At 44.7% G+C, this 13,275-nt stretch overlaps 1 protein-coding gene across 1 annotated transcript in view; it reads right to left on the bottom strand.

The window, feature by feature from the left end:
* Positions 1-13,275, bottom strand: part of sorbs2b (sorbin and SH3 domain containing 2b) — a 531,274-nt gene that overhangs the window by 184,772 nt on the left and 333,227 nt on the right. The window contains exon 5 of the mRNA XM_038805638.1: positions 483-509. Within this exon, the coding sequence (XP_038661566.1) occupies positions 483-509 (27 nt within the window). The remainder of the gene's footprint in view (positions 1-482; positions 510-13,275) is intronic.

Genomic DNA, 13,275 nt, shown 5'->3' with positions numbered 1-13,275 from the left:
GGACGCCAACCAGTTTACGATGCTCCCGGCCCTCCCGGCGGACCTAATCTGGTTCATGCCCTCACTGAGCGTGAACCAGATTGGCATATTACAATTCTCATTTAAATATGCAGAATCAGCTTTAAGCCCAAACCTCCCATCTCCTGTTCTCCCATCTACCGGCGCAACGTGAAGCCGATGAGAAGTGCAATCCATTTACTCCAGTATGGGTTTCTAAAATAAAGTTCCAAATGATCTGCTTCTTGTGGATCTCATCCTCGGTTTCTAACATCAGTTTATAACTTCATCGATTAAAGCACGCACATTTTTTGTTTACAAATGTCAAAGATCTGGAAATGATGCTTGAGCAGTTTGAGAAGGGAAATGCAGTTTCAGGCAGGAAATCTTCTACAGCTGCTCGTTATCCTGGAAAATGAACTAAAAGACCTGAGGTGAACTCACAAGTTCACCTTTTATTCCCCAGAGCAAGTAATCATGTTTACCTGAATCTTGTGTCTGTGCTTCATTACCTTAAAAGAAAGAATAAATAGCACAATGAGAAAACTACCAGAAAGACATCAATAAAAGGTATAAGTTAGATAATTCACAGAAAGCATTTGTTAGGAGAAAGATATTAATTCACCGTATATCGGGTGGGGACTCTGGAGCGAAGCACTGCATAGGGTCAACTCCACCTCCACGTGCGCAAGGCTCAGCCTGACGCAACTAAAAGTGGTACATAGAGCCCACTTAACAAGAACCCGTATGAGTAGGTTCTTCCCGGAGGTGGAAGACAGATGTGAACGGTGCCAAAGAGGCCCGGCCAACCACGCCCACATGTTCTGGTCCTGCCCCAGACTCGTGGAGTACTGGACAGCCTTCTTCGAGGTAATGTCCAAAGTGGTGGGAGTGAGGGTGGAGCCATGCCCGATAGTGGCGGTCTTCGGGGTTTCAGAACAGCCAGATCTATTCCTGGGGAGGAGGGCGGATGCCCTTGCCTTTGCCTCCCTGATCGCCCGCCGTAGAATCCTGTTTGGCTGGCGGTCAGCAGCACCGCCCAGAGCTGCGGACTGGCTGTCCGACCTCTCGGAATCTCTCCAAATGGAGAAAATCAAATTTGCCATCCGAGGGTCGGACGACGGCTTCCACAGAACGTGGGAGCCATTCATGCAACTGTTCCGGGACCTATTTGTGGCCAATGTACAAGAGGAAGAATAGTCGGGGGAAGGTAGCGGGAGGGGGGGGGGGGCTACAGGTTGGTTACGGGGGTTCGATGGCTAGCTAAGGCCCAAAACCAAGCTAAATAAACATGTTGAGGGGGGGGGGGGCGCAGTTACTACTACGAAGATGCTTACCTGTAAATATGTATGTTAATTTTTGCGTGTTTGTTTTTGTTTGTTTTTTTTTCTCTCTCCTAACAATTTGTAATTTGTTCAATATAAAATACGAAAACTGAATAAAAACATTTATAAAAAAAAAAAAAAATTAATTCACCGTATTCTCAAATATACAGGGCCACAATGAAAATGGTGACAGGACTTAAACTTCCACGCTATCTCTATTATATTAATCATTGGTTTTATAAATTTAATCCCTGACCATTAAGTTCCTGAAACTTCATTCGCATAAGCTTGGCGAGGTAACATCCTTTGAAATCAACACTTTAAAATTACTAACATGGAACAAATATCCACCTTTCATAGAATTTACAGTGCAGAAGGAGGCCATTCGGCCCATCGAGTCTGCACCGGCTCTTGGAAAGAGCACCCTACCCAAGGTCAACACCTCCACCGTATCCCCATAACCCAGTAACACCACCCAACACTAAGGGCAATTTTGGACACTAAGGGCAATTTATCATGGCCAATCCACCTAACCTGCACATCTTTGGACTGTGGAAGGAAACCGGAGCACCCGGAGGAAACCCACGCACACACGGGGAGGATGTGCAGACTCCACACAGACAGTGACCCAAGCTGGAATCGAACCTGGGACCCTGGAGCTGTAAAGCAATTGTGCTATCCACAAGGCTACCATGCTGCCCAGACAATATACCGATGTGAAACCCCCATGCCCCCCTCAGATTTACTGACAAAGATCCCATGGTATTATTTCAAAGAAGGACAGGGAGTTATCCCCAGTGTCCTGGCCAATATTGATCCCACAGGGCAATTCAGCGACCCCATTGCGCGCAGTGTGGAACCAGGCGCAATGAGTGAAATGCGCAGAGCACTAAATTGGGCTCCGTTTGGGCGCCAGGCCGATCATAGGTCATCCGACTGGTGATCTGGATCTCGCCCTGGCTGGACAAGTTCCAGATCTGAATATTAAAACAAGCCGAACAGCTCATTTAAATATCCGGATGCTGGATTCACCCGGCGCCTGTTATTCAATGGCCACATCTGGGAGACTTCGCCAAGGCACCGCTTAGAACAGGTCCACACAAACGTGGACCAGGCGTAACACCACCTGGCAGGGGGTGGGGGTCTCCCAGGTAACTGGAAATCCCTGGGTGGTCAAGGACAGAACAGTGTGGTCCCCTGGCACCTGGGCACCTTGGCATGCCAGCCTGGCACCTCAGCAGTGCTGCCCTATAGCCGAGAACTGCCAGGTAATATGGGTGGCACTTCCAGGGTGCCAGGGGAACTCCCAGGGTTCCCAGGTGCCAGGTTGGCACTACCAGGTATTGTGATCCCAGATCAGACCCCAACAGTGGCTAGGATACTGGACCAAAACTTCATATTTTATTTTGTAAGACTGTGCGGAAAGAACGATTTGCTCCAGGAGTGATTGCACGAAATAGGGATTTGGTATTTTAAAACAAAACTTCATTATTAATACACTATTAAACTCTTTAACATAACACCAGAAAATAGCTTGCAGTTACTTCTGAAACAACACTACCCAATTCGATAAATTACTATCTATATTCCCAATTAATCAACCATACAGCTCTCAATCCATCCTGCATCCCAATGGCACAGATTAATATTTGCTTTCCAGAACAGATCTGTCTCCTGTTAGAACTCCGGCTGGATGTCTTCAAAAAGCTGTTTCAACTGGCTTGTTTCAGCTTTCCCCTTGTCTTCAGACAAGTCTGCTCTGCTTTAAATACTATAACTTTTTTTTACACTATCCTACTGGGAGAGCAAAATACTTTACTTGTGGCCTAAAGGGTTAGTCAGATCAGAATTCAACTCAAAAAGCTCTTGCAAAAATGTTTGAATACCTTAGCACCACCCAGAAATCAGATCATCTCCCCAAGCTGAAAACAAATTATCTCCCCAGGCAAAAAAAAACACAAAGAGCATTGCATTAGCCCAGGCTGTTTTCACTCTGATCAATTTCACCTCTGTCTCGGAAAATCTTTCCGGTTTTGCAAAACAAGATTCTTTTTAAAACCATGACTACTGCACTCAAACGCACTCTAACCCCAGGCCTGTAATCCTTAAATTGCCAAATGTTTATAATCCAATATTTCTAAAATCTTGCATTAGCCACACGGGCCAGACCCGATGTGCCTTGCCAATTACAGGGGGATTGGGGGGAGGGGGGGGGCTGTTCCAGGGGCTTCCCCAAGGTTGGGGGTGAGGAGAGGTCAATAAAGTGAGGGTGCCTGAAAGAGGGGGAGGGGGAGAGATGGGGACAGCCGGACAAAATGGCTGTCCTTGCTCCCACCTCCCTTGCTCATCTTTGAGTTGTGGGGGCGAAACCCACGCACACATGGGGAGAATGTGCAAACTCCACACGGACAGTGACCCAGAGCCGGGATCGAACCTGGGACCTCGGCGCCGTGAGACTGCAGTGCTACTACTGCACCACCATGCTGCCCTCAACCCTGGTTCAATGAGAGTGCAGGAGAGCATGTCAGGAGCAGAACCAGGTATACTGAAAAATGAGGTGTCAACCTGGTGTAGCTACAATACAGGACGACACACATGCCAAACAACATAAGCAGTTAGTAATAAACAGAGTTGTCCTACCGCATCCAGTCGCGAATGGTGGAGGACAATTAACTAACTGGAGAAGGAGGTTCCACATATACCCCTATCCTCAATGGTGGAGGAAGCCAGCATATCAGTGAAAAAGACAAGGCTAAAGCACTTGCAACAATCTTCAGCCAGAAGGGCCTAGTAGATAATCCATCAAGGCCTCCTCTAGAAATCCCAGCATCACAGATACCAGTCTTCAACCAATTCAATTCACTCCACATTAAAAAATGGTTGAAGGCACTGGATACTGTAAAGGCTACGTGCCCTGACAACATTCCAGCAATAATCCTGAAGACGAGTGCTCCAGAATTTGTCACATGCCCTAGGCATGCAGTTCCAGTACAGTTGCAGCACTGGCATTTACCCGGCAATGTGGAAAATTGTCCAAGTACGTTCTGTGCACAAAAACCAGAACCGGTCCGAACCACTCAATTCCCACCACATCAGTTTATTCTCAATTATTAGAAAAGTGATGGACAGTATTATCAACAGCGCTATCAAGTGCCACTTACTCAGCGACAGCCTGGTCAATGATGCTCACTTTGGGTTCCACCAGCGTCACTCAGCTCCTCACCTCAATGGTCCGAACACGGAAAAAAGAGCTGAACTCCAGAGGTGAGGTGAGAGTAACTTTCCTCAACATCAATGCAGCATTTTTACGAGTGTAGTTACAAAGATCACCCGAGCAAATGTGGAGTCAATGGGAATCCGAGAGAAGACTTCACAAAAGGGAGATGGTTGTTGCGTTGGAGGGCAATGATCTCAGTTCCAGGACATCACAGCAGGCTAGTTTCCTAGGGTCAACCATCTGCAGCTGCTTCATCAATGACCTCCCTTCCATCATAAAGTCAGATGTGGGATGTTCGCTGATAATTTAGATAATTGCACAATGTTCAGCACCATTGCGACTCCTCATGTCCTGAAGCAGTCCATGTCCAAATGCAACAATACCTGGACAATATCCAGGCTTAGGACAAGGGGCAAGTAATATTTGTACCACATAGGTGCCTGCCAGGTAATGATCATTTCCAACAATAAGGAATTTAACTACCTTCCCTTGACATTCAGTGGCATTACCATTGCTGAATTCCCCACTATCAACATCCTGGGGGGTTACCAATACTGTAGCTACAAGGGCAGGTCAAAAGCTCAGAATCATGCGATGAGTGACTCATCTCCTGACCCCCCAAAGACTTCGCTCCATCTACAAGGCACATGTCAGGAGTGTGATGGAATACTCCCCAGTTGCCTGGATAAGGGCAAGTGCAACAACACTGAAGAGGCTCGACACGATCCAGGACAAATCAGCCCGCTTGATTGCTCCCCCTTCCATCACTCTAAAGATTCACTCCCTCCACCACCGATGCACAGTAGCAGCTGTGTGTACCATCTGCATGCAGCACTGCAGGAACTGCAGGGTCCCCGGTTCGATTCCCGTCTGGGTCATTGTCAGTGCGGAGTCTGCACGTTCTCCCCGTGTCTGCGTGGATTTCCTCCGGGTGTTCCTGTTTCCTCCCACAGTCCAAGATGTAGAGGTTAAATAGATTGGCCATAATAAATTGCCCTTAGTGACCAAAAAGGTTAGGAGGGGTTATCAGGTTACGGGGATAGGGTGGAAGTGAGGGCTAAAGTGGGTTGGTGTAGACTCGATAGGCCCAATGGCCTCCTTCTGTACTGTATGTTCTATGTATGTAACTCACCAAGGCTCCTTCGACAGCACCTACCAAACCCACAACCTTTACCATCTAGAATTCTAGATGGACAAGTGTGGCCTTGGGAGCACCTCGGTGCTTTGAAACACCACCACCAAGATTACCATTATTTTCCTGATAAAACATTCTGAACTTTGAGAATGAGTCCAAAAACATTTATTTGCGTATACACATCTTAAACATTATATTTTTGACACCAATGCGAAATACAAAATGTAAGGCTTTTCAGAAGCAAATTAAATTAACATCAATATAATACAGTGTACAATGACATACTTTAGAAGCGCATTTTATTATAGTTCAAGTGCAATTGCACCCTGAGGATGACTATAAAATAGTTATTGTTTTAGTTAATAATTTACAAAATTGTATGAGTTCATAAATAATTTCATTAGCGATTTTGAAATTATGAGTCACTATAGGCAGTCAATGGAAATAATTAGCCAGTAAAACATTTATTACTGTTGACATCTCAGAATTACATCACTTGCACCAACTGAATTCTCAATCCAAAACCTGCGTCAAGTCATTACTCAGCTCAAGCCCACAGTATAGAAGTAATTTGGCAGGTTTGTAGCCAAATAAAGTTTGATATTGGGATTAATAGTAGGTGGAGATAATGCCTTGAAGTGAAGTTCAAATGAAGTCATTTTTAAAAAAATATTTTGATTTTCACATATTAACAAAATAGTTATTCAAACCACAGTTTTAGATAGCTTTTTCCACATTTGTTTTCCACCCCTGTGCTTATGCCTCAAGTCAACAACCACTCAACAATGGAGAGAACAGGGAAATGTTTCACTGATACTGCTTCTGAGGTGGGGTTTTTAGAAGTGCACCCACCGAATACCCTGCTTCTGTACAGGATTGCCTTTGCTCTAATCCCTTACTGGCCCAGGTACTTGTCATGTGGATGGCTATGAACATTATACTCTTCTGTGGCACAGGGAAGGGAAACACCAAAATCTTGCTCCACCAAGTCACTGCAGGTTTCCAATTTGCACCTTGGTAGATTTTAGGGACTGCATATGGTAGTAGCAGGGAGGTCTTGTGGTGCAGTGGGGAATGTCCCGGCCTCTGAACCTGAAATTCTAGCTTTGAGTCCCACCCCAAGACTTGATGGCCAAGGAACATAACTCAGACAACCCAGGCTGAGTATTGTAAGGGTCATTCCTGCTGATTCCCTTATTTACCCTTGCATTATTGTTTGCCCTTATCATTTTTGACTCATGGAAGTTTCATCAACATGTATCTTTAAGACAAGCAGCAAGATAGCAACGAAGGGAGCACGTCAGCGGGGGGTCGCGGGCAAGGACTGCCCGAGGCCATCGGCAGAAAGGGAAAAACGGTTTGGTTGCTAGACTGATAGCGCGGAGGGGGGGGGGGGGGGGGGGGGGGGGGGGGGGGAGGGAGGGTGAGGGGGGGGGGTGCGCGCGGGGGAGGGCGTGGGGAGGTTTTTCCAGGGGGGACTTGTGGTGTTATAATTTAAAATGTAATAGGGGTAAATGTTTGTATCGAAAAATTTCAATAAAAATTATTTTAAAAAAAAAGACAAGCAGCAAAGGGAATGAGGAATTCAAAAATTTGCAACACAGTATTTATTGCTGCTGGCTTTGGACAGCAGCACCCAGATTCTCTGGCTCCCAAGAGATGGGGTGGGACTCAGTTCGATTGGTTGGCTTGTGGTCAATGAATTGGCCAAAAGGCTGTATTCTGCCATGTAACAGATTGGATTCTGCCCGAGTGGGATGATTTCCAGAGACCGAAGGAGAGCAGAGTTGAAATCTGGAGAAAGAATGACAAGGACCTGCTCCTTCTCCTCTCTCTCTCTAACTCACATTCTTTCTGGAGAGAATCGATTTCAGTACCTACAGAGAACTTGAATGAATTAATCTGCTTGAAACTATTACAGGCTGCCAGAGACCTGGATCTGAAAGCTTACTTTTAAAGAAGGTGTGCTTAAAGACAACCATCTGAAACAAAGACTCTTGAATCTGCTGGGAAACCATCACAGGCTGCCAGCAGAGATATGAAAGCTTATTTTGAAGGAAGGTCTGCTTAAAGAGAACCATCTGAAACAAAGACACTTTTTCCTGTTACTTATTATTTTCATCCCTCCCCTTCCCTCTGAGTTTGTCTGTCATGTGTGTGTGTGTGTGTGTGTGTGTGTGTGTGTGTATGTATAATATATTATATATATATATAATAAAGAGAGAGAGAGAGAGAGAGAGAGAGAGAGAGGATGGGAGCATATTGAAGTGGGAGATTAGGAATTAAATAATAGTGAGCCAGTTGTATCTTCTTTATAATTCATTATACTTCTTGTTAATAATAACAATAAATTGTGTTTAAATTTACACGCCTGGTCACTGTAATTACTGGGCAGCCAAGAATCAAAGGCTTTGGGTATTTTTCTCTGAGAATTATTTGTTAATTCAATTGTGTTGTGGTTCTGGGTCAAGGGGGGCTGTATTCAACCACTCCCTAGCCTAGGGTATTATAACAGTATCAACCTGCAATATCTTTCCAACATGCCAATGGCAGGCGCTAAGAGTGAGAGAGACTCCTGTGAACCTCTGGCATCAGGCTAGCAACCTATTTCAGGTAAAACTTGCATTGGGAACAGATGACGATCTGCCTTGCCTGGAAGAAAAACAACAACAAAAGAGTTGTAGCATGGAAATGATATCAAGAGGCTGATATTTTAAATCCATCACATGCTGTGATATTGGATAGGGGTGATCAGCCATTAATACCGTATCATATTAATAGTATCCGAGTAGGAATAATTTGGAAATCTTAAGATGTCATCCTTTTACGAGTAGCCACTTCACCATAAATGCCCACAACATTTTCTTCCATTTGCTTATTTTATACTAATAGTATCTTAAAATTTTTCATCCAATTTTCTCTACAATTTTCTTCCAATGCTGAATGAGCTAACTTTTTCTGGGGATACAGTGCCTAAAGAGATATCCTCCCAAACATTACTGTCCTTTAGGTGCGAGTTTCCACATCACTGGTCACCGCAGTTTCATCAGATCGACCGACATCTATATACATATCATAGAACTTGACAACAGGATTCATGCGATGGAGATCGAAAGCGGAAGCCTTGAATTGGGTGCTGTCACCCGAACTGATGTCAGATAATTCCAGACAAGGAATGAAAATCAGATCTATGAAGCAGTTTCCACAAACAGTAGCAAGCCACATGATTGGATCATCTATTTGAATGATGCTGCTTCAAAGATAAACTTTTGTCCAGGATGCCAAGAGAATTTCACAATTATTCATCAAAACGGACATTTTCTATCCACCTCAGAAGGCACATGAAGTCACAATTAAAAATCTCAGGATAGTTTGGATACCTCAACGTACACTGACATGCTGCAGTAGAAACAGAATCCATGATGCCATGCTGCTTAATACACACGGATAATATGAAAAATGAAAATCGCTTATTGTCACGAGTAGGCTTCAATGAAGTTACTGTGAAAAGCCCCTAGTCGCCACATTCCGGCGCCTGTCCGGGGAGGCTGGTACAGGAATTGAACCGTGCTGCTGGCCTGCTTGAAAAGCCAGCGATTTAGCTGAGTGAGCTAAACCAGCCCCTATCAATACTTGTCGTGACGGGCTTGATCTTCCCAGAGAAATTTACTGCAACTACTTTTGCCACTATTGGCATATATTATGTAGTTTTCACAAATACAGCAATAAGCCTTTTCCAGGTGAACAGCAAGACGTGACCCATTGACTGAGTCAACACTAGTCAGGAGGGGGGGGGGGGGGGGGGGTAGTGGTGTTTTCACTGGACTAGTAATCCAGGGACAAGTTCGAATCCCACCACAACAGGTGGTGAAATTCAATTTCAATAAAAATCTGGAATTAAAAGGTGACAATGAAACTATCGTTGATTGTGATAAAACCCCATCTGATTCACTAATGGCATTCAGGGAAGGAAACTGGTCATCCTTACCTGGTCTGACCGACACGTGACTCCAGACCCACAGCAAAGTGGATGATACTCAAATGCCCTCTGAAATGGCTTAGCAAGTCACTCAATTCAAGGGGATGGGCAATAAATGTTGGCCCAGCCAGCAATGCCCACGTCCCATGAATGAATAGATAAATAAATCATGCCCAAATGAGCTGATCTCAATGAGAGATGTGTAGGGAGGTTGGGATTGGTCTCAGTAGCTGTGGACTGAGGGATGGGAAAGAAACTACATAGTCAAGGCACAAACCCTGGTCGAAGTTACTGCTGCAAAGTGTATGTTTGTGCACATTTAGATGTCAAAGAACAGAGCTCAACACTCAGCTAATACTCATATATGAATAGGAGTATATAATGAATATGAATCGGAGTATATATTGAAATTATATTTCAAATTGTGTCAACTCTCTCAAAATTAGTGGGCATAGAAGGAGAAATTACCTTAAAAAAAGGCATGTAGCCTGGCGCCATTGTTAGCTTCCAAACACAGGAAGCAGCACAAAGCAGAAGACGACCATTCCAGGATTTGTGAAATACCTTCTGTGATTTACCCATGCAGCGATGCCAGAAAATTCAGAGCTCAGGACTGCATGCACTGCTGGATGCAGCTTAAATCGAGTCCGACTGCTTGGCTGTTCAGTTAATGGGGAGAGGCAATGGGGTGGAAAATATGTCTGGGGAGTGCAGTTATTTGGCACATTTCCGTGCCATATTCAGGATAGACGCTGACCAAGCAGATGGGAGAAAGCAGCCGAGAAGAAGAAAAAAGAATCAGACAACCATCTTTTGAAAAAAGTCCTCCGAATACACACCCATTGAGGGGGTGGTGGGTGGGGGAGGTTCCACAATGTTCTGGCCGCATTATAATTTGGGGATGTGACATTGAGATCAAAATTAAGTCAGGAAATTGGTGGAACTGCGCTATCGTATATTCTAAAAACTTCATGCACAGCAGCCTGTCCAATGGCACAGCAGCCTGTCCAATGAAGCAGCAGTCTCAATAAACAAGGTGAGCACCTGCTAGCAGCACCAAGCAGCGATTTACTGTGCAATTTTGGTATGCAGTGCAAGCTACAAAACAAATAGCTGGCTTGAAAACCAGACATTGCAAAGGTTTCCTTTCAAACAACGCAGTTTACAGTCGAAACAGCCAAAACAGTCCACTTCCTGCTGCTGCGCTGGACTATTGGAGAAAGGGTTCAGGGCAGTCTCCTGAACCCATTAGAAGTATAAAGATAATAGGAAGATATCAATCTTGACAAAACTTAAAACGGTGAAGGAAAAATGTAGTTGTGCGTGACAAAAAGGTCGGTTTTGCTGAATCATGCTTACATGAGAGATATACTACAGCACAGGCTGGGAAGACCAGGGTAATGAATGTTCAGCATGACCGAGAATCTTCCAGTACAGTGATGTTAAGCAAACAAGTGGATATTCCGTTCTACACATGGAACAATTTTTTTAAGCTGTTCACACAGAGAACTGTTGCAAATCAATCTATTGGGGTGAAGCCACAATTCGTCAACAACTAGGTTATCAGTGCATCCAGTGACAATCGGGATGGGACAAGGTGAACTAGATGGTCATAAGAATTATTAGGCAAAGCAAGACCCATAGAATCTCTACAGTGCAGAAGGAGGCCATTTGGCCCATCGAGTCTGCACCGACCCTCCGAAAGAGCACCCTGCCGAGGCCCACTCCCCCACCTAGCCCTGTAACCCCACCTACCCTTTAGACACTGAAGGGCAATTTAACGTGGTCAATCCACCTAACCTGCACATCATCTTTGGAAACTATCCACCTAATCATGCTGCTTTGCTTGTTCTGTTGTAATAGGCAACATCCCCATCAAACTGTTAACAAATTATTTGTTTGCAATTTCTTAATCTTAGCTGACTGCTTGCAGGACAAGGTGATGTATAAGGGTAGCAATGCATTCTACTGACCCCCTTTGAGAAGGCCAAAACTTGACATACTTTGGCAGCACAATATCAGAATGTGAAGAATCCCAGGAAGCTGGAATGAAATATCGAACAGCCTCCAACATACTCCTTACTTCCAAGAGTCTTAGGAAAGTAGAATTATTGTCACAAACAATCCACAAGCACAGAGGACATGCAACAAGGGACCACACAATAAATTAAGTAAATGTGCTGGACTTGTGATAAGCGGTTATGTTATTTGCTCGAGTAAAGAAGAAACCTATATTTGATGAACTGCACAGGGTTAATAAGGATAATCCATCAACGGTGATGTTGAGTTTCTAGATGGGGACTGAACAATCAAGAAATGAGGCAGCTCATTGAAAGGCAGTGTAAGGTAATGCCATGTTTCCTAGCTTTCCGTGCTGAATTTGTCATTTTGCAGCTCATACCTCATAGCCATTTTCATTATCCTGCACTTTCAGACTTTTGACACCCTGTTAATCAAACTCTAAGGCAAGGCATATTTGTAGGATGAAGTTTTATGGAACATGTCATTGAAAAGAACTATTTATGAATTCAAGGGAAGCTTTACTGCCATGCACCTTTTGACTGTTCAACGTGTTTGAATCCAAACTGGTGCACATAGGTCCCAATGGTGTGCTTGATAATTATTCTGATTATAGCAGATCTCTAGGCAGCATGGTGGCACAGTGGTTAGCACTGCTGCCTACAGTGCTGAGGACCCGGATTCGATCCCTGCCCCGGGTCACTGTCTGCACAGTCTCCCGTGTCTGAGTGCATGTCAACGCCACAACCCAAAGATGTACAGGGTAGGTGAACTGGCCATGCTAAATTGCCCCTTAATTGGAAAAAAATAATTGGGTACTCTAAATTTATACAAACAAAATAGCAGATCTCTAATTGCGCCAATGCATCCTTTCTGTCTGGTGGTACAAACAGAAGATAGCATTAGTTTGCGAGAAACCATCCATCCCTTTCACATAAGAGCGATACAGATAGAGAAACAGGTATCCTGGAGACCAGCAAAACATGCTGGCGGTCAGAATGAAGACCCTTACGTTTCACACACTGTGCAGAGGGGCTAAATGGATGACAAACAGATACAACCAATAATACTCTTGGAAAGCCTGCAGATCTATAGCTCACTATTGCTGATCAGTGGTAAAAAAACTGAGTTGAGTGAGTAGTCCATCAATGGTTTCCTTGATAAAGCTGTCAGTGGCAAAACGTTGACACCATGGATGTTGCCAATACTCGTGTGGGAAAAAGCCAAAAGAATCCAATAAATGTGCCTTTGACAGCCCTTGACCTGATGTCGACTCTTCACCGTTCTTCAAATCCTCCCCCTAAGGTATTTATCCCCATTCACTTCTACAAAGCTGTCCTTGGGATGTTAGTCCTACACATTGGGTGATGTGGGGTGACACTTTGTCATTATGGCATCTGTTCGAGTACACAGGAGGGAGAATTCAGAATGTCCAATTCACTTAACAAGCACGTCTTTCGGGACTTGTGTGAGGAAACCGGAGCACCCGGAGGAAACCCACGCAGACACGGGGAGAACTCCGCACAGACAGTGACCCAAGCCAGGAAGAGAACCCGGGTCCCTGGTTCTGTGAAGCAACAGTGCTAACCACTGTGCTACCATG

The sequence above is a fragment of the Scyliorhinus canicula genome, chromosome 8 (assembly GCF_902713615.1).
Source record: "Scyliorhinus canicula chromosome 8, sScyCan1.1, whole genome shotgun sequence".
Lineage (NCBI taxonomy): Eukaryota > Metazoa > Chordata > Chondrichthyes > Carcharhiniformes > Scyliorhinidae > Scyliorhinus > Scyliorhinus canicula.
The sequence above is the reverse complement of the archived record's forward strand: the minus strand, read 5'-3'. Positions and strand labels throughout refer to the sequence as shown.